This window comes from Lasioglossum baleicum, chromosome 9 (genome assembly GCF_051020765.1).
Source record: "Lasioglossum baleicum chromosome 9, iyLasBale1, whole genome shotgun sequence".
Classification (NCBI taxonomy): domain Eukaryota; kingdom Metazoa; phylum Arthropoda; class Insecta; order Hymenoptera; family Halictidae; genus Lasioglossum; species Lasioglossum baleicum.
In genome coordinates this window covers 18,167,177-18,185,072 of record NC_134937.1, presented here as the reverse complement: position 1 = coordinate 18,185,072, position 17,896 = coordinate 18,167,177, and the positions used below count along the sequence as shown (strand labels likewise).

At 35.9% G+C, this 17,896-nt stretch overlaps 5 protein-coding genes across 6 annotated transcripts; 3 read left to right on the top strand and 2 right to left on the bottom strand.

Moving 5' to 3' along the window:
• The first annotated feature begins 929 nt into the window (after positions 1-929).
• Positions 930-5,073, top strand: Ica69 (islet cell autoantigen 1-like protein). 2 transcript variants are annotated; one of them, XM_076431303.1, is made up of 6 exons: positions 930-1,072; positions 1,533-1,801; positions 1,893-2,235; positions 2,321-2,596; positions 2,697-3,333; positions 3,493-5,073. In XM_076431303.1, exons 2-6 carry the CDS (start codon positions 1,594-1,596, stop codon positions 3,610-3,612), a joined length of 1,584 nt encoding a protein of 527 aa, XP_076287418.1. In that variant the 5' UTR covers positions 930-1,072; positions 1,533-1,593; the 3' UTR covers positions 3,613-5,073. The 2 variants fall into 2 exon arrangements, with proteins under 2 accessions (XP_076287418.1, XP_076287417.1); XM_076431302.1 differs by having other exon boundaries at positions 983-1,282.
• On the bottom strand, positions 4,308-8,698 carry LOC143212452 (armadillo repeat-containing protein 8). Its single transcript, XM_076431297.1, has 8 exons — positions 8,472-8,698; positions 8,268-8,341; positions 7,063-7,513; positions 6,486-6,980; positions 6,107-6,395; positions 5,088-5,611; positions 4,667-4,833; positions 4,308-4,521 (listed from the first exon to the last, which is right to left on the bottom strand). The coding sequence occupies exons 1-8, from the start codon at positions 8,496-8,498 to the stop codon at positions 4,485-4,487; spliced, it is 2,064 nt and encodes a 687-aa protein (XP_076287412.1). The 5' UTR covers positions 8,499-8,698; the 3' UTR covers positions 4,308-4,484.
• A 139-nt stretch (positions 8,699-8,837) lies between these two features.
• Positions 8,838-12,429, top strand: LOC143212457 (uncharacterized). The gene is made up of 2 exons (XM_076431304.1): positions 8,838-9,181; positions 9,347-12,429. The coding sequence occupies exons 1-2, from the start codon at positions 9,113-9,115 to the stop codon at positions 10,607-10,609; spliced, it is 1,332 nt and encodes a 443-aa protein (XP_076287419.1). The 5' UTR covers positions 8,838-9,112; the 3' UTR covers positions 10,610-12,429.
• On the bottom strand, positions 12,123-13,689 carry Bem46 (abhydrolase domain containing 13-like protein Bem46). Its single transcript, XM_076431319.1, has 5 exons — positions 13,524-13,689; positions 13,212-13,443; positions 12,885-13,078; positions 12,635-12,795; positions 12,123-12,523 (listed from the first exon to the last, which is right to left on the bottom strand). Exons 1-5 carry the CDS (start codon positions 13,687-13,689, stop codon positions 12,251-12,253), a joined length of 1,026 nt encoding a protein of 341 aa, XP_076287434.1. The 3' UTR covers positions 12,123-12,250.
• Positions 13,690-13,919: 230 nt separating this feature from the next.
• On the top strand, positions 13,920-17,813 carry LOC143212463 (uncharacterized). The gene is made up of 7 exons (XM_076431317.1): positions 13,920-14,063; positions 14,137-15,149; positions 15,260-15,515; positions 15,916-16,039; positions 16,132-16,313; positions 16,405-16,548; positions 16,619-17,813. The coding sequence occupies exons 2-7, from the start codon at positions 14,971-14,973 to the stop codon at positions 16,802-16,804; spliced, it is 1,071 nt and encodes a 356-aa protein (XP_076287432.1). The 5' UTR covers positions 13,920-14,063; positions 14,137-14,970; the 3' UTR covers positions 16,805-17,813.
• The last annotated feature ends 83 nt before the right edge of the window (positions 17,814-17,896 follow it).

The following is a 17,896-nucleotide window of genomic DNA, read 5'->3' as shown; positions in this document are numbered from 1 at the left end:
CTCCTAAACAAAGCCGCAGTTGACTTTGGTGCAAAGGAAAATGTCTCTTAGAATAGTCTCAGGAACCACCCTCTTTCGGGATTTTCACGAATTTTGGGACACCCTGTATAAAGCGGACCCTACACGGTCAATCGGAATGACAGTTTTGTCGAAGATTGACATTCGGATTGATCGTGAAAGATTAATACTGATGTACTGATGAAATGGACTGACGGATTTCCAGATATTTGGAAATCCGAGCTTCAATCACGGGAAGTGGAGGGGAGACTAACAGGCTTTCTCTTTAAAAGACATTGCGACTTAGTTATTGGTTATAAAATTTCAACATTCAATACTGTCAATCTGATAATCAGTCTGTCAATCGTGATTGAAGTAAGGATCAGTCAGGATTGGTCAGGATTGACAGTCCGACTTGGTCTGACTGTTCAATCAGACTGTCATTCCTGATCATTCCTGATTGACCGTGTAGGGTCCGCTTAAATATAAATACATATTTAGAAGACTTTTATAGAGGCGAGACTCTTTATCCCCACCTCCTGTAATTCACCAATCAAAACCATTGTAAAATGTACAGCACATATTTTATAGAAAACTGTATTGGAGAAATATAAATCATATTATAAAAGTTTTCATTAGATTTTACTTTAACAATGACTATTATCGCATCACGTAATTAAAGATCCTTGAACATTAATTTTTTTTCCGTCTTTCGGAATTTATAGAATATATGTAGATAGTATATAGCAGGCGTGGGCAATTTTGCCTCAATTGAGGCAAAACTGTCCCCACCGTAGCGCCCACTGTCCCCCACCAGCATCCGTCGTTACTATGCGGTCCGTATATAATAATAATAATAATAAATAATAATAATAATATGTATAGAACATATATATATAACTCGGGTCGCGCATGAGCATTGAGCACCAGAAAATTGCTTCTGAAAATACGTCGGAGTTTCGCTTCTGGTCAAGTGATCTACATATATAATGCTCGTATAATGATAACTACATACATATATATATATAAGTAAATACAAGTCGTTATCTCGATCTGTTACCTCTTGACAGCGAAAGTATGTACTTGCGTGTTCTTTAAAATATTAAGGATCGATATATCTTTTAACTTATTCGAAAGTGGCAATATGTGCGTTAAAGAAATATGATGCTTGCATATCGCTTATTGCATCGCAAATCTTATTTAGAAGTTGTTCAAGTTTCTTGTAGCTGTAATCGTTAACCATAAATTTACATTTTAACCCAGTGTCTTCCATCATGACTTCGTAGTAAGTGTTTTCGTAAGATTATTATTATTTCGAAATATATATATATGTTTAGCCACCGCATCGTGCGTGTAATTTATGCAATAAATTATCGCATAATCGCTTATCGCGCGTATCGTATTTAGATGACTGGCGCCTGCCTACGCATTTAAACGACTAAATATGTAACTGCATTATGTATTTGTTCACTTCCATATTGTTCAGAAGTAAAAATATCTATTCGAAATTAATCAAATTTACATGTAATGATCAGTAACAGGAACGTACCAGGTGTATCGGGAAACGGTTTCAATTGCTGGACGCAGAGGACCAATATGCACGACGATTCTGCCATCACAAAAATGCAACACCAGTTCTGGGTCACGAAGCAGACGCTATCACGAAAGTTAGGAAAGAAGGAAGACGATTGTATAGTGGCGTCCGATGCAGAGCTAGACGCAAAGTTGGAATTGTTTCGTAGTATACAAGAATCTTGCTCTTATTTGCAGAGAGTCATCGACAAATATCAAGAAAGATTATGCAGTTAGTTCAAATGAAAAAATAAACACGATAAGTATAAGATGCGTATACTACTAGATACGAACGATACATTAATTTGTACAATTCTCTGTAGATCTTGCGCAAGAAGAGAACGCGATGGGAAGGTTCCTGAAAGATGCCGGTAAACAAGATAAGACTAGAGCTGGAAAAATGATGTCGGCGGTTGGAAAATCATTGTCCTATTCGAGTCAACAAAGACTTGCTCTAAGAGCTCCGTTAGGTCGATTGTATCAAGAAGTAGAAACTTTTAGACAGAGAGCTATCGAAGATACATTGCAGAACGTTCAAGCAATGGAAAAAGCTCGTACAGAGTACAGAGCGGCACTGTTATGGATGAAAAATGTTTCTCAGGAATTAGATCCGGATACGACGAAACAATTGGAAAAGTTTCGCAAAGTACAAACACGTGTCAGACTGTATGTACTATTTATACAATTGATTTTACTATACATACATACACGTTCAAGTACAATTATATTTACTATACCTGTCCGAATACAGGGGCAAGGTGGCATTTGATAACTTAGCCTTAGATTGTCTTCAAAAAGTAGATCTTCTAGCAGCTGCAAGATGCAATATGTTCAGTCATGCTTTAGTTTTATACCAAAGCACACTTTTAAATTTTACCAAAAAATCGGCACAAGCATACTCAACGATTGCAACCAGTTTCAAAGGATATCAGCGTTATGATTTTATGGTTGTGAGAGAACTTGCCGAAACGTCTACCAAATTGGCCCAGGAAACTGGCGGAGACGATGATCCCGATGACAAAGACAAGTAAGTCTACTCTAGTTGTGAGTTTCGAAAAATGGAGAACACTGGTTGGTTGGTGGTAATAAGTGGTAATAACTGGCTGGTAATATTTGTTTTACCATAGATTACTACCCTTCTTTGACATGGATTATCACGATAGCATAGAGGAAGCTGAAGAGGTGAAACCAGCCACGGACAATACAACAAATGACAACGATAAAGAAGATGAAAAGCTATTGGACATCGAGTGCGATACGAAAGACATACTCAAATTGGATGGATTAGATACGAGTCCCAGTTCTTCGAAAAATGGAATTGTTCAGTCAGATTCTAATACAGAGCATAAAGAGAATCTCCATGAACTTTTCGACAATTTGATCTTGGACAACAACGTGTCATGTAAAAATGAACAATCAGCTAATAATACGCGAGAAGAAAATCACTCGAAACTACAAAAAAGTTTGGAGGAACAAAATTTGGGATTGGATATATTCGATAAATCTGATACGAATTTCAATCCTTCAAGTACTTTGTCCTCTTTAGAATCACATGATCAAGGAGAAGAATCGTTGCAGTCTCTTACATCCGAAAATTTGGCTCTCTTGAAGGACATACTCGGTGACAACCCAAACATTGGTAACGAATGGGATGCGATAGCTACCGACACGTTTTTACCGGCCAATATTTTAAAACAAAGTTTAGGTGATGCAGCGATGGGCATAGGACAAAAAACCATGCCTACTAACAATTCGGATGACAAAGTAAGTAAAGATTAATGACATGAATTATTAAATAATGATTTTTTTTTGTTTTATTATGATCTTAACATGTAGAAGAACAATATTTTATTTTACAAAACAATTGGTTTTGTGGAAAGACAATTTGTATTATTTCCTTTTGTGTGTGTGTGTGTGTTGCAGAAGAAAAATAAGACTGGAAAACAAAAAGGAAATTCCTGGTTGGATTTGTTCGCTGAATTGGATCCATTGGCTAATAACCCAATGGAAAAGCTTTCGAGTGATAGTAACGCATCTGCTTAATTTTTATAAAAGCGCTTACATTCTCTCTATTACCATGATACATGATTAGTTGCAGTCTGCAGTCTGCAGCAACAATCGGAAGAGACGATGATGATTTTATTTTTTATCAAATCAAACAAGATGATAATACTAGGAGCATTATATCACTCCGTACATTTACATTAATATTTCGTACTTATTATTTGAAACTTAACATTCCTGGTGTGTTAGATTTAATGAGAATAGTAAGAAAGAAAAAGTACGTTGTTAAGAATCAAAGGTATTTCAATTTCATAAGTATGTTTTTTCAAGCTGTGTACCAAAGATGTAAAATCTGATAGTCTGTAAAAGTGTGCTAGTCAAATACTTCTTTTTAAATACATAATACAAATATTATTTCACGATAAGAAATAGAGTTATCAACTTTCCTACTTATATTTATAATAAAATATAGTCGTTGAAGTTAAAAGTATATATCATACAAATATTTTTGTAATTTGTTATCACTTCACGATTCGAACGCTTCTGTCGTACAATCACTTTTAATATCATCGTCATTGTCGGACGACTGACTCGTGTTTTGAAACTTTGTGAAGCAATTAATTATATGTGCTACATACATTTTTCTTCTTTTTAAATATGTGTACAGAAACGTTCAACACCACTTTTTTTTTTGTTTAAATTAAAAAGAAAGAAATACATACAATATAAACAGATTACATCGTTGAGGGATTATCGTTTTTGTATTTTTTTTTTCTATATAAATATAAAATGCTTATGCATTAACAAAGTACAGGATCACAGAGTTAACACCAAAATATAATTGTATTCAAGTATAAAAGAACTCTAAATCAAAACCTAATTTGCGTCGGTAACGTGTTTTTTTTCGTAGTTTAGGCATCATAGAATTGTGCCATGCAAGTTCTGACCCTGAAACGAAAACAATCAGAAATCGTTAAGATGTAACGAGACCTAGCGAAACAATCAATCTGCAATCATATTTAAACACCTTTTAATAAATGAAAGAAGTGAAAAATAGAACAAATTTAAAACTAAATGATTTTTCGAGTCTTACTTATCAAATAATTGAAGTTCCTTGGTATGCCGCAATTGTTGTAAAATACGATAAAAGCCTAATTCCCTTAAACGTGCTTGCCTCTGCGCAGCTCCAGGTTCCTCTTTCCAGACTAGGTTGCACACACACAGCACAGCTGCCACTTGCAGCTTTATATTGTTATGCATCTAAACATTAATATCAAAATAACTAACTAAACATTCAACTATAATTTTGTAAGAAAGTATTTTAGTCTAGACAGAGATAGAACAGGGATCTGTGACAATGAAACTGTGAGAAACACAGCAAAGTGTCGTTCATCAATTAGATATGTATGTAAAAGGTTTTCTAGACTAAAATACTGAACGAAAATCCGAACGAAAACAATGTTAACGTTTGAAAATAAAAGCTTAAAAATGGTAAAAGAAGGTTTTCGGCGCACCATGTAATCCATAAGTTTCTTAAGCACATCTTCATTGGCCATAATGTGATCCTTCGCGCGATTACCGTCAGCCACATTCGCCAAAATACAGAGCGCTTGTTCTTTCACATCTGCTGGATGTCTTGGGTCTTCCAGGACTAATATAACAGCTTGCATTACGTGCGCAGCATGTTCACCCATGATACGGTCAATGTGAGCGCTTGTGGAAAGTAAATTTCGTAACAGACCCAGAGTCTTCATTAAAATTGGTATGTCTTGGTCAGCCAGCAGGCAAAAGATTTGATCGGTACCCAAGCATGACAGAATTTGTAACTTTACTTGTTGTTCAGCTTGGAAAGCCACATTCATCAATGCCCAAATTCCATTCAGTCGTAAAGCTGGCGTACACCGTTTCGTTAGCGAGCATAATAATTCTATCCCGCCGGACTCGAGAATTGGTTCTTTGCTTGGACTAAATTCCAATAATAAGTTACATAAAGTACTCGAGGCAACGGTTAATAAATCAATTTCACTTTCGCCTCTGCCTATATAATACAATTACATTGATTATTAAAATTGTACAGTATGCAGTTGTGTGTTAATGAATCATGAAAACATGGAAATTATTTGTTCGTAATACTAAAAATCGTAATAATAACGCTAAACCTACCAATTATTGAAATGAAAGAAGCAATTTCATAAGAAATGATTGTATAGATATCTCTAGTGGAGCGCGCAGGTATTATCAATAGGAGCCGCGCGCAAAGTCTAAATATAGAATCAATCTTGTCATTTTGACCAAGGGAACTCTGTATGTGTGTACACCGGTTATGTGTGCCACAGTTAAGACCTCGGTAGTAAGGTTTAGTGTTAAAAGTAGAAAAGCTAGAGCTGTGCGACCAAGAGAACCTGAAAATCACCACCTAACCATCGGATGAGATGACTTGAGATTTTCGGGTCCTCGCACACCCCTAACAAAATCACATGTGATATATAGTTTTTCTTTTGGGATAATTGATGAAGACAGTGTCATATTTTACCCTCCAATCCCTTGTCTGCTCCGTGTAACAACTGCATAAGCGGTCTCCAGACTGCATGGTCTTGGAAACTTGTTCGTAGCTGTTGAACACTTCTAGACAGCGAATGTAGGCATCTAACCGCTGCTAAACGTACGTGACCTCCAGGATCTTGAAGACCCGACACTACCTGTTCCATAAGATTCTCCTTCTCTATGATACGCTTTCGAATATCTTCGTCATTTGCACTAAGGGACGCGAATGCCCTGAATGCAGCTTGTCGCATGTCTTGTGTCAAGGTTGCATCCTGTACCTAAAAGTGCAAAAAGAAGCGTATCTCGTCAGAGGCGATAGCAGAGGTGATGGATAGCGATAGATTCGATTCGTAACGTATCGGACTTACGTGAGGATGAGGTCGTAACAGCTCTGCAAGCGTGGGAATTAAATGGTTACTAATAGAAGCTAAACGTTGTAATTCGGTATTGACTTCAGTCAGGAAAGCTAATGTTTCTGCAGCAGCTACCCTTTCGCGCGGAGGACGATCTCGGTAGCAAAGTCTCACCAAACAGGGTAAAGCACGGTAAATAATTCTGGGATCTTTGTACAGTAGAACCCCTGTTCTATGCATGTACGTGACGCATCTTGCAGCTTCGAGTTGAATCAACGAACTTTTCTCGCGGCCCATTAATTGTCCTAGCGCTACAGGTACGTGTCTACCTTGTATCGTGTTACTGGTAGACGCAGAGGCAACCATAACGCACACCCTGTAATTTTTGTAACACATGTTCGCTAGGCATGCTAAAGCTGATAATTGCACATCAGGTAACGGAGAATCCAATTGCATTGCTAATATTCCTACTGCTCCTCCTTCCGATAACGCGTTTTGTTCTTCCGTTGTCTGAGTAAAAAGAATACGAATTATTCACGAAATTGTTACAACAATTTCCGATTGTTGCTACCTTGTTGCTACCTGTTTTTACCTTGCATGCTGTTGTTAAAATCGTTGCTACACAAATTTGAGAAGTTACGGATCTATTTGCCAACGACACTAATCTGGGCACCAATGCAGGATCTTGATATATCGAATGAACCGGTGCTGCTGGATGTTGAAATACTGTACGTAAACATCGTAAACACGCTTCGAGTAACAGGTCCGTTACTTTTGGCTTTCCTTCTGGAGATGTGTCTGAGGCAGGTGTAGATAATAACACCTGAAAAAGCAATGGCACTACACCAAGATCTATAAGTGCCAATACATGCTGATCCGTTCCTTTGGCCAAAGAACCCAATGTCACTGCCGATTCAAGTCTTATACGATCTTCGATGGTGCCTGATGAATCTCCAAGTAGTTGCAATAATCTAGGTACTACTCCTTGAGCAATCACTGAACCCTTTTGTCTATTACTACCGATCACAGAGTTTTTCAGACATCTGTAAAGTAAAATGCACATGACACAAATAAAAATAAACATACTCGGGCAAGACAGACATCAAATGTTATAATTAAAAATGCTAGTTATAACTGAAAGTAACGATGTTACATATATATATATATATATATATATATATATATATATATATATATATATATATATATATATGTTTATGTTTTAAAAAATGAATAAAACAAAAAAACTTTGATGACAAAGAATAAACTAGTTTCACTTATTAGACTGCAGATGTTTATGTAATTTCCAATTTTTAGAGACAAATTTTAAGAAAGTGCAACAAAGCAAAATGCTATTTTTAATGAGAACAGAGTCTTTGTAGATCGAAAACAAATAAAAATACTACTGGATTCTATCGAATTTTATATTTTAGCATTTTTTGAAAATTTCCACAAGTGTCATAAATACATAAAGATCCGCAGTCTACTTATTATAAATAAGTGTATAAATGTACAAGTGAACCCCAAGTTCTCGGAGACAGAAACAATTTAAAACGGTGTCATTGGTTTCACAGCATTGAAAGGCTTTTAAATACATACACAGTCAAGATGAACTTGTCTCGAAAAAGTCCAAAAATATTGTACAAAATAAAAGAAAGTTCATCAGTCAATGTTGTGAAGATTAAATATATTCCGAATATACATTCTAATAAAAGAATAGCCATTACTTTTATACATATCAAAGAAATAAAAGCTTCGAACAGACAAGCGTAGAGGTTAAGTGGAATTTTAACTCACATAATAGCTTCCAAACATTTCTGAGGATCTGGCGAATACAGCTCATCGATGTAACTTCTGGAGCTCTCCACATCCTGTCACACAATCAGACAGTCACTTATCTTTTAGAATTTCATAACAGAAACGAGAAAACCAGTTTAGAGTGTCAAGAGCAGAAGGAAACCGGTAACACCTATTTACGCTTCCTCGATGTTGTACGCTTACCATGAACGGCTGCATCACCGAGACCATACTTTCTTCCTTTCGCTTTTACATAAAGGAATCACACAACGTTCACTCACAAGAAACCTGAATCAATTCACCGAGATCACCACCACGAGGAATCGTCAAAACGAGCTCGTTTGTTACGTGAACGCTGGCTCACTGTTTCATCTGGCACAATTTACGTTCCGAAAAAAATTTTCACCAACCTTAGGGTTGCCACCATCATGCAATTATCAAACTACCTTACTACCTATATAAAGCTGCATGCACGAGATGTATATATTGTATATATATATATATATATATATATATAGTAAACTACATATAAACAGCTATAAACTTCAATTTCAATTGTCTCAAGAGTGATTTTAAAATACGAACATGTACGACTATGCACAATATATTTACTATTTATTCGAAAAAGTTGTGCATTTTTGCAACTTTTAATTTGCGCGTCATAGGAACCTTTGCGCAACTATTGGCAATATTGAACACTGTAAGTAAATGGCGCGCAGTTGTTGAAGAGAAAGCAGGTTTGGAGTAGTTTGGACGGTTTGAACCAGTTTGAACGACCGGTGAACCACGGTGAACTGCGGTCAACCTATAATTAATCTTTAGAGATACTTAAAATCAAATCAAATATGATCATGGAATCGCTGGAGGAGTATTTAGAAACTGTATCTGGATATATATTTGATAATGACAAGCTGGTAAACATTTTGATCATCATTCTTTGCCCTAATATTTGTTTTATCTATATTAAATGTGTCGATTAAGTGTATATTTAATTCATGAATTGCTATAATTATTTTCTATAAACTTGTCCTTCAGTTCTGATAAGAAATCAGGATTTCATTTTAATTTTCAAACTTTAGGTAACGTACAAATGGTTAAGCAAAGAGCTAGAAGTTCACGTGAACATCGCCAAGCAGATTTTATGGGAATTCCGGCAAAGAAAGAAGAATGAAAATACTTTCGACTGTACTTACTTGTTGATGGGTATTTTAAAGGAGGATGATATACGTGTCGAAGTCGTAAAGGAGAAAGATTTAGCATTGGCGAAAGAAAAGTTTTCTTCGATCATATCTGAACATATTTATAGTCTTCACAGAGTACTTCCCGATATACAGACACTGGGACTCGCTGAGAATGGAGATATTAAATACAGTGGAATCAAGTGTCTTGAAAACAATGAGCGTAGCGACGAAGAAATGCATGCTATACGTTGGGGTGCTGCTGCAACAGAAATACCATCGGTATCTCACGAACAAACAGCCAAGTCCATTAAAGAAAAGGAAGAAAAAAGTCCAGAGAAGAAATCAGATGACGTAAAGAAAAATGATCAACAGAAAGGTTTCAGTAATCTTTTTGGAAAAGCTATTAATAAGCAGAAGAGCCCACCCTCGACGTCATCTTCTAGCTCGGAGAAAGCTAATTCTTCCAAACAGACAAAACATTCACCTAAAAAAGAAACATCCAAGTCATCGAAAAAGAGTACGCAGAAAGGTGGACTTGGTAGTTTTCTACAGCAAGGCAAGAACCAAGTAAAACCTACAAATTCAGCATCCCTAGAAACTGGGAAAACTATAAATTCTGCGGTAAAAGAAACTGAAAAAGCTACAAATTCTGCAGCGAAGGAAACTGAGAAGGCTACAAATTCTGCGGTAAAGGAAACTGTGAAGGAGAAAGTTACCTCTGAAGGTGAAAGTAATCAAAAGAAAAATACACGTGGGAAGAAGCGCAACAGGAGTAAAGAAATCAGTACACCCGTTAAAAGACGGAAACGTATTGCTGTACAGAGTGATTCCAGTGAATCTGGATCATCGGACGAGGCGGAAGAAACTCCACCCCATTCTCCTTCCCCAGAAAAAGTTTCACCTGTAGGGACACGTTCTCCATCCCCACCTAAAGTTAAACACGAGGGTGGAAAACGTAAGGTTTTAAAAGTGGTAGATAAAACGTTTGAGGAGGATGGATTCCTTGTTACGAAGAAGGTGCATGTTTATGAAAGTTGTTCAGAGGAAGAACCAGAAGTAATAGAAATGAAGAAATCAGTGACACCTGAATCTCATTCTGAACCAAAAGGGAAGAAGGGCACAAAACAAATGACTCTAATGAACTTTTTTAAGAAATCATGAGAAATATATTATTTTCTATAGCTACAAGCAGAGATGTTATTATAGTTATATTTTACAGTACTCTTAGGTAACGTGTAAAATGTGAATAAAATTTATATCTCTAATTGTGTATCTCGAGTTTGAGATTATCAACTGAATCTAACAACCACGGACCAATCAAAGCGCGGCTACAGCTGACGGACTCCGGCTCGGCCAATGCCAACGCCACGCTCAGCGAGACCTGTCGCCGATTCAACCAATAATCAAGTGGTAACGTTTGACCTGTGATTATGCACAGGTTTATTATCAATATTGGTGATTGTGGATATACAATTATCTGGTCGTAAAAATAAATTCTGAAAAGGAGAAGAAGCAATAGAAAATTTTGATATTTATTATTGTATACTATACAAATTTATTTGTGTTTTCGACATACGGTAAGAACGTATATACATCTTTCTTCTTTTCAGAATTGCGATTATCATACAATAATGAAATATTTTATATATATATATATATATTATACATAATTATTTATAATGCTTTTTTTGAGTTTCTTTTAGTATTATAATTGAACAAGCTATTATAAACTTGTAACAAATAATGTTATAATTCAAATTATATGCATTTGTTATTTTTAATCTATATACATAAAAATCATTCTCATATTTCATATTCATATTTGGTCATAATAAAATATATTTTAGTAATGGCACAGCTATACGTTTTAGTTTTACATAATTCATTTGCTATTCATTCTTACTATTTAATGTAAAATTACAAAATCTATACTTTTTTTAATTAATTGCACTGTGCAACAAGTGTAAACATTACATGATTATTTGAAGAGTTATTATAGTTATTGTTTTAGAAAAATTTACAAATATCAAATGCTCTTTACAAATTAAAGAAGAGATCAAAGAAATTTCAACTGTGACAGGTAATTTTATGTCGGAACACTGTCATCGGAATACTGATTACATTTGATTGTTATAAGAATAGTAAGAAAAATTAAGAAAAGTGTTTACTTTTAATATTCAATGTACTATAAATATGTACATATATACAGATATTTTAACTTTATATATATATAAAAAAACAGAAATAAATACATGCACATACATGCATATATAATTCTAAATCGTCACATGTAAATACATTAGCACTCATGTTAAATATAATATGTATACATTCAAATATAAAAACAGCCGATATATTCGATGTATGAAATAGTAAAATTTAAATTATTCACCTACTTCATCAAATTCATGATAGATAAAGATCTATTTATTGGAAGGACTCGAGTCTCTCTCTCATTGGACCATTTGCGATCTTTAGTCGAGACGAATGTTTTTACTATATTTAACTTGGTCAGAATAATTCGATGATTTTTGGAATTATACTCTTCATGATATTACACGTGGAACTAGTGTTCATTATCCGAACTCGTGAAAAGAAGATTGATCCCAGTCAATTATGAGATGAATTGTAATTGCAATAGAATTAATGATCACAATAGAAATTGTTGAATGTATTCAATATGTAGTACTAAACTCTATTCCTTAAAATACATATTAACGTAGTATTGAACATATATTTAAAATATAGTTATCGTTTTGGACGAAAAATGAGTATGGTAGTTCTTTTCTTTTTTTATTTCTATTATATATCGTCGATTTGCCAATGAGTAGATGTTACTTGAGCAGGAGGGTTCTCCCTCAGCTCGTTCAAGAAAGTGCATATGTTTTGGTAGTATCCTGGTTGACACCAAGTTTCATTATGCGTGCCACCTGTGACCTGAAGAATTTTCTTACACGAGCTTCTGCAATTTTTGTATAGATCTTGCATCATACGTGGTGGTACTAATGTATCTGCCAATCCAGAAATAAATAACGTAGGTACTGTGACTGACCGCACTTTAAGAATGGACAGATACTGTAAACATAATTTCATTAATCAATAAACACCTACATTGTATACATATACCTTAATTTAGGAATTAAACATTTGTTAAAAGCCATTCAAGTTAGAAACGAAACAATTCACCTTATTTTTATATAGAAAAAGTGGAAGATATTGTACAAATTTTAATCCAAACAATAACGCAGCCATATCAGGAATACTGGTAAAGGTGTTTTCTAGAATAAGGCACCAAATTTTTTGTGAATTCTCTGGTTTTGTGGCTAAATTGATAGCAACTGCTCCACCTATGAAAAGAAAAATCATTTATTTAATATATTCGAGGCATAAATTACACAGTCTATAATGCAAGTTGTTTGCTTTAAATATGTATTACCTAATGATCTGCCAAATACAATGATCTCATTAGTATTTATGTCTGTTCGATTACATAAATATTCAATTCCAGCACAGGCATCCATATATAATCCTTCTTCGGAAGGTGAGCCTTGCGATAATCCATATCCCCTATACTCCAACATTAAAATATTACACTGAACAGTGTAATATAATTCAACTGCATTTTGGAGCCTATAATTATCATTTTTATTACTTTCAAAATAAAATCTATGTAAACGTATGTAAATATGTTCTCGGTCGGAAGAACAATTTTCGTTTTGATTATGAAATAGCTAATAAAAATAAGAAATTTAATGATATTTACCTATGTCCCATATTACCAGCATTGCCATGAAGAAACAATAAGGTAGGTACCTTTTTCGCTTTGTCTTCTGGTTTAGAAATAAAGAACATGTGTAGTACCGTACCATCTCCCGATCTAGTGTATATACTTTGGTAAGGTAAATTGAATATCGACGGTGCTGGAACATATATTCGAGAATTGGCTGGCCACTCTGGACGATATACAAGCTGATCTTCTCTGTGATATAATATACCTGTAGAAATCAAAGTTTGTATCGAGCATCTTTATCGAGATACTCAGCTAATTAATTAAATGTAAGATAATTGAGTGTACCTGTAGTAGCAAAACAAAGAAGGAAAAAGGCTGATATTCCACCATACATCCAGTATAAAAGAAAACAGGCGAATATGTAAGATCCACAAAAAGCCCAACATTTCATAGTTATACTGCCTAAGACACGGATGGGTTTACTGCGAGCAAGGCGAACACAGAATGACATGATTTCTCTGCAATGCTTCTAATTAATTGACTGCTACATTTAATGTATATTTAGTTGCTTTCGCATGTATATTGCCATGCATTATTAACACGATCTCGATATTCCGTGCAACCAAGTGTTTCAGCAATCATTAGAAATTTTATAACCTGTAATTTTGTTGAAAACTAATATATGTATGTATACAGGCTTCTTGTGCGTGCAAGTCAGTGCAAGTGCAAGAACAAGCGTAAGTGGCAGTAAACAGTAAAGCAGTAAAGTAAGTGGCGTAAGTAAGTTGGCTGAAGTTGGCGTAAGTGGCAACAGCGCGAAAAGCGGACACGTATGGACGTCAACCATAGACAGTATCTATACATGTAGCTGTGCCTACCAGCACCGTAAGTTGATGTTCATAAAAGCGCAGTTTGGTGGTTTGGGTATAGAAGTCATATTCAGTCATATTGTATACAGGGTGTCCCAAAATTCGTGAAAATCCCGAAAGGGGGTGGTTCCTGAGACCATTCTAAGAGACATTTTCCTTTGCACCAATGTCCACTGCGGCTTTGTTTAGGAGTTATTAACGAAAAACCACGGACCAATCAGAGCGCGCCCTGGCCCGCCGCGCCGGCAAGCGAGTGTCGGTGGTACGCCGTGACATCGTAACGAACAAGAGTTTCTCGATACAGGTGAATCCTCTCCGATTTCGATGAGCTTTGGATACGTTGTCAAGACCATGATTCTGAACAACATTTCTTTCTTTAGACTTTCTGGCAATCGTAGTTTTTTTTTAAAATTCGAATATCCTATATACTTCACATCTACTAGTTGGATTTCAAATTTTGGAGGCAACTAATGCGCAAGGCGCGTACATTTAAAATATATCTTTCTATTGAAATAAGTATTTGCAAGTTCAATAAAATAGACTCGATTGTGCCTGGATTCTTTTTGAGTCTTTAGACGAATAGCTTTATGTAAAACAAAATTTTTCTACCCAAATTGCCACGAACTGCAGTGAAATAAAAATTCAGTTTCTTTATATTAACATGTTTAACAGGTTGAAAAAGATGTTTAAATTCCTCTAATGTTTTGACTGCTTTAAATTAAATGACACCTACTCGCATTCTGATCAGAAATGCATAAAATCCGCTGTCTATTTATGACTGCATGGAATTTCATGGAATGCTGATTCGCGACTTGCAAATACCTCAGTATTTGCTGACTGGCTGTTCGCAATGCTTCCGCTAATTTGTTTGTGTAAGTCGCGATGATCAGCATATCCATTCAATTCGTTTGAACACCCACGCGATGGTTATCCACAGTTATAAAAGTTTTCTAATTTACAGTGAAGTAGTGGTTCTCGTCGCGTTAATTCCCGTTTCAGGGAGATTTACCTGTTGGGACTTCGAGGCGGTGGATCTTCCAGAAGATGTTTTCGTTTCAAGGTTTTCCATTTGGCGAAATCGTGCTTTCTTAGCTGCTCCGAGGTATTCGAGACTTCGCGTTGTGCTGTAATACAATTTCTCGAAGCACAAATAGTTGATGAAAGAGATGAGAAACAATAATAATAATAATAATAATACGTTCTGATACAAAGATGGGGAAGGAATGGAACTTCGGTAGAGACGGGGACATTATTCGAAGCAGTTTGGCCAGAGGCGAGCTTCCCTTCTGTCAAAACCAGAAAAGTATTCTCGTTTGGTCTACTGCACGATAGGCCAACGAACTGTCTTCGATCGACCGTTGATGTGAACGTCGATGTTCGGGGACGTTTATGGGTCCTGGAAGTGCCGGATAAGAATGATTGTTCTGCTAGGATCGTCCTGTACAATTTGAAGAGGAGCAACCAATTGGTAAGAGAAACGCTGACATTGAAGTAAAACAATTGAGGGAGTAGTCTCGTTTCTAAAAGATCAATCTAGGACGCAGTCGCCCTGAAAAGTCCTATTTTTACGATCACGGGGCTCAATTATTCCATTATTCGGAAGCATAAAAAGCTGCGCATGTATATAGCTATATGTATACATATTTTCGCAAATTGCAAGAAACGTAGTAATAGGACTTCTGAGGGCGACTGCGCGGCCTGGATTGATCTTTTATCTAGCGCTTTTGGCTACTGAAAAACCCCATCTTTGCATCTTGCAATCTTAGAAACGAATCTACCCCGCCCTTAAGCCGTCAATGTTCAAAATTCCAATACTTTCGTATTACACATTACAATCCACATATTAATTCAATTTACTAACTGGAAAGATATCATCTACCGAATTGACGAACGTTCGAACAAATAACTTGAGAGCGTTCGTTATCGATGAATCTGGAACCAGAGTATACATCGGGGACGCTGGCGAAGGATCGATCATAGTATTCTTGCCGGGTAATTAAACAGAAATTCTGAATAAAATAATTATAGAACTAAGAACAGGCATATACTCGAAGAAACAACATATACCTACTGATATATTTTAGAGAAAGAAAAATGGTGGACGATAAAGATGATCCACGCGCCGCAAGTGCCTCGAGTGTTCAGCACCGATCTCGCCATTTCCAGGAAGAATTCGGTGTTATACTTAACTGGTTCCTCTAGTCTCGATTTATTTAGCATAAACTTGAAAGAATTATGGAACGAAGAGGACAGCTTATTTGATAGTGTGAGCATAAACACTGAACGTGCTAATTGCTTTTATGATTCAGAAAAATTCTTTCAAGGAAATGTGGAAGATAATTAATTATTAATTTTAGAAATCGCTTAATGTTACGGTGACATGGCACGGTACCAAAATGGCCGTCTCGTCGGGACTGTTCTGCGACGTCAAGGATGGTCTACACTATTTCATGTCCACGGAAAGAGCCAGCGTTCGTTGGGACACGAGACTTCCTCTCGAGGTAATTACCTTCCGTCTTGACTCGCGAATACCGCAAATATTTCGACGAAATTGCTTTTCTCGATTTCCAGGCGGAAAGTCACTCGGTTCTTGTGCAGAATCAGGATTGTCCGTGCATAACCGATTACGCCACGGATAGCCAGAAGAACTTGTGGGGCTTGATAAACCCGGAATGCCCATTCCACCAGAGTGACGATTCACCAAAATTGCCTCTGAAATCCAGGACCATCAAAATCGGGAAATATCCGACATCTTGAAACCAGAGTTCTATCCCTTTCAACATTAGAACCACCATAAAATGATCGTCCTGTAACTATTTAAATTTTAGTACCGCACTTGAAGGAATAAATGTATATTTATTTATTAGCTTCTAAACAATGTACTCTGGTACGCCATTTTGTCGGGTTTTATGGTTTCGTAGTTGAATTATAAAATATTTGTAATCTAAAAGTGGATTGTACAGGGGAAACGACAGATCTATGTAATTTATCAGAAGCGGACATCATGGCGTTTCTAGCGCTGTTGATTGAATTTTTACGCGTACGACAATCTCCCGTGACTTTTATTGACGTTAAAATAAGCACTTGGTCACCGCGTTAAGTAATTTACCGGCTAACATGCTTCGCTGAAATGGCCACCAAGGTGTAATATAACATAACTGAAACGAAAGGTGCGTACGATCAATCAGCGTTACGTCGCGAATGTACATATACATGTATGTATTATACGTATAACATATGTATATTATAGTGAACGGTGGGTGGCACTATCGATCCGACATCGCAAATCGCGTGAATCTAACATAACCGCGTGTGTGCCGTAACATAATTATAATTAATTTTAATTTTCTCTTCATAATATGAAAATCACTTTATATAAAAATCGGATAAAACTTATTATTCATATTATTCAAGCGAGTAGCTTTCCCTAATTAACATTAGGTTTACTTTTGTAGACGATTGTATAACTTGTTTACCGAAATACAATTGACTTCAGTTGAAAAATATCTCCGAATGAAACGAATAGAAAATCAATCCAAGTTCATCAACTTATTTGATTGTTAGTCTCCAAGTTCTTTTTACAATGCTGTCGGTAAACGGTTCGGTCGCATAACTGAATGTCTCATTAAACTGTTAGTTAGTAGTTATCTATCGTTTAGCGTGCAAAAAAACTACTCCAGCGTTTATCATCAACTTTCACTTATATGTACATACATACATATATCGACACGTTTTTCGTGATCAATGCTCCCTGTCCGTACACAAGATAATTACGCATAAGCGTGCAAAAATCGTTAACGATCGTATCTATGTTAATGATCGAGTAGTTGTTTTCTGGGTAGTAGAAGG